Source organism: Calidris pugnax, unplaced genomic scaffold (assembly GCF_001431845.1).
Source record: "Calidris pugnax isolate Ruff unplaced genomic scaffold, ASM143184v1 scaffold194, whole genome shotgun sequence".
Taxonomy (NCBI): Eukaryota; Metazoa; Chordata; class Aves; order Charadriiformes; family Scolopacidae; genus Calidris; species Calidris pugnax.
The window spans coordinates 85,845-88,834 of NW_015090923.1; the positions used below are offsets into that span (position 1 = coordinate 85,845).

A 2,990-nucleotide genomic window follows, 5' to 3' on the forward strand; every position below is an offset into this window, starting at 1 on the left:
AAAAAAAAAAAAAAAAAAAGCAGGGGAGATTGGCTGGAGTTCCTTTGCGAACTAGCTACTAGGCAATGCTGCTATAACCCTACAAAAGCAGCCAGCTGTGGTGTAAGACATACCTCATTAGTAGTTAGCTTGTCCTGGGGTGTCTGTGGGGACATGGTGGGTGTCGGCTGGCTGGAGGATGGGGAGGAGGAGGGGGAGGAAGAGGAGGAGGAGGAGGAGGGGGAGGAGGAGGGGGATGCTCCCGCACCAGGGACGTCGCCTGAATAATTAAGGTGCTGCTGGAAGTAGGTTACATTTGCAAGTTGCATAAATTCTGCAGCACCGGGAAGCTCGGTGGCCACCGGGGCAACCAGCCAGCAGGAGGGATCGGTGGCCAGTGGGGCAACTGGCTAGTGGGAGGGATTGGTGGCCAGCAGGACAACCAGCCAGCAGGAGGGATTGGTGGCCAGTGGGGCAACTCACTGGCAGGGGGGATTGGTGGCCAGTGGGGCAACCGGCCGGCAGGAGGGCCTAGTGGCCACCATGACAACTGGCCAGCAGGAGGGCTTGGTGGCCACCAGAACACCAGGCTGGCGGGAGGGCTCGTTGGCCAGCGGGGCAACCAGTCAGCAGGAGGGGAGGGCTCAGTGGCCATCAGGGCAACCGGCCAGCGGGAGGGCTCAGTGGTCCCTGGGACAACGGGCGAGATGGATGGCTTGGTGGCTACCAGGACAACTGGCCAGTGGGAGGGCTCGGTGGTCCCTGGGACAATCAGCCAGATGGATGGCTTGGTGGCCACTGGGACAACTGGCCAGCAGGAGGGCTCAGTGGCCACCAGGGCAAACGGCCGGCAGGAGGGCTTGGTGGCCAGAGGGGCAACTGGCTGATGGGAGGGCTCAGTGGCCACCAGGACAATCAGCTGGCTGGAGGGCTCGGTGGTCCCTGGGACAACCGGCCAGATGGAGGGCTTGGTGGCCACTGGGACAACTGGCCAGCAGGAGGGCTCAGTGGCCACCGGGGCAAACGGCTGGCAGGAGGACTCATTGGCCAGCACCCCGTGCAGTTCTCGGCCGCCTCCCCCCCGAAGCCCTCGGCCACCTCCAGGTTGGTGGCCACGTTGGCGAAGCCGTGGGGCACCTCGTCCCACTCGTCGAAGCGGACGCCGGTGCCCAGCGAGTAGGTGCCCTCGGCGCAGGGCCGACACGCCTGGGCCTTCATGTCCAGGAACTCGCCAGCCTTACAGGAAAAAGCTGCCCCGAGGGCAACCGGGGGGGTCAGGAAGGTTGCCCTCCCCCCCTTTTTCTCCTTCCCTTCTCCCCCCCCCTCTCCCCGGCGCTGCTTCGGCCTCAGCATCCTCCTCTCCGCTTTCGGGAGGGCTCCCTGATAAAGGGGGTGAGTGGGATCCCCCCCCTCAATCCAGAGCGTCCCTGGGGGGGGCAGCAAGGGAAAAATCCCCCCCCAATTTCAGATTTTTGAGAAGTCTTTAAAAAGCAGCCAGCGCCAGGCAGGATGTGACCCCGTGCTGAAGCAAAATTCCACACACACACCCCAAAATGTTGGATTTTTGGCACAGGGAGGTCCTCCCCCACCCAGCCCGTCCTGGGGGCATCACCTGCCTCTGGGATTCTCCGTCTGGAGCATCCCTGGGGCACCAAGGCAAAAAAACCCCAAATTTAGGATTTTTGGCAATTCTGCAGTGAGCGCCAGGCAGGTTGTGACCCTGTTCCAGAGCAAGTGGTGGAGCAATGGCACCCCAAAAGGCTTGGGGGGGCATCTACCCCCCCTTTATCACATCCTGGAGGCATCACCCAGCTCTGGAATTCCCTGTCCTGAGCATCCCTGGGGCACCAAGGCATGGACAGTGGGAGGGCTCAGTGGCCACCAGGACAACCAGCCGAGGGGAGAGCTCAGTGGCTACCAGCACTGATCAAAGGGCCACAGTGGAAAATAAAGTCTCTGCCCCATGCCACAAAGGCGTGGGGGTCTCCCATGGGTGCTCCCCCTCCAGGGGGGTGGCGTGGGCGTCCTGGGGGGGGGGATGCTATGGGGGTGTTGCAGTGAGCGCCAGGCAGGTTGTGACCCTGTTCCAGAGCAAGTGGTGGAGCAATGGCACCCCAAAAGGCTTGGGGGGGCATCTACCCCCCCTTTATCACATCCTGGAGGCATCACCCAGCTCTGGAATTCCCTGTCCTGAGCATCCCTGGGGCACCAAGGCAAAAAAACCCCCAAATTTAGGATTTTTAGCAATTCTACAACAAGTGCCAGGCACGATGTGACCCTGTTCCAGAGCAATGGCACCCCAAAAGGTTTTGGGGCGTGGCCACCCCCCTTTATCACATCCCAGAGACGCCCCCCCAGCTCTGGGATTCCCCATCCTGAGCATCCCTGGGGCACCATGGCAAAAAAAAACCCCAAATTTAGAATTTTTGGCAATTTTGCAGCGAGCACCAAGCAGGATGTGACCCCATGCCGGAGCACGCTGTGGAGCCACATCACCCCAAAAGGTTTGGGGGGGCGGCCACCTCCCTTTATCACATCCAGGAGGCATCACCCAGCTCTGGAATTCCCCATCCTGAGCATCCCTGGGGCACCAAGGCAAAAAAACCCCAAATTTAGGATTTTTGGCAATTCTTTAAAAAGCAGAAAGCGCCAGGCAGGATGTGACCCTGTGGGGCAATGGCACCCCAAAAGGTTTGGGGGGGCGTCCACCCCCCTTTATCACATCCCAGAGCCCCCCCCTGGCTATGGGATCCCCCATCCTCAGCATCCCTGGGGCACCAAGGCAAAAAAACCCCAAATTTAGGATTTTTGTCAATTCTGCCAGATGCCAGAGCACACTGCGCATCCCCTGCACCCCCAAAGGCTCCGGGGTGTGTGTGTGGGGGTGTGGGGGTGTGTGGGTGTGTGTGTGTGTTCCCCCCCCCCTTTTTCCTCCCATAACACCCCGGCCTTCCCGCTGACGAGCTGGTGCGGCCTTCCTCTTCCTCCCCCCCCTGACATCCTCACCCTCC

The 2,990-nt window shown here is 60.8% G+C and overlaps 1 protein-coding gene across 1 annotated transcript in view; it reads right to left on the reverse strand.

The window, feature by feature from the left end:
- LOC106893395 (UPF0577 protein KIAA1324-like) overlaps positions 1 to 1,223 on the reverse strand; it is a 28,216-nt gene extending 26,993 nt beyond the window's left edge. The window contains exons 1-2 of the mRNA XM_014951330.1: positions 1,005 to 1,223; positions 463 to 921 (exon numbers count right to left, since the gene is read on the reverse strand). Coding sequence (XP_014806816.1) covers positions 463 to 921; positions 1,005 to 1,197 — 652 coding nt within the window. The 5' untranslated portion in view covers positions 1,198 to 1,223. The remainder of the gene's footprint in view (positions 1 to 462; positions 922 to 1,004) is intronic.
- Positions 1,224 to 2,990: the final 1,767 nt, after the last annotated feature.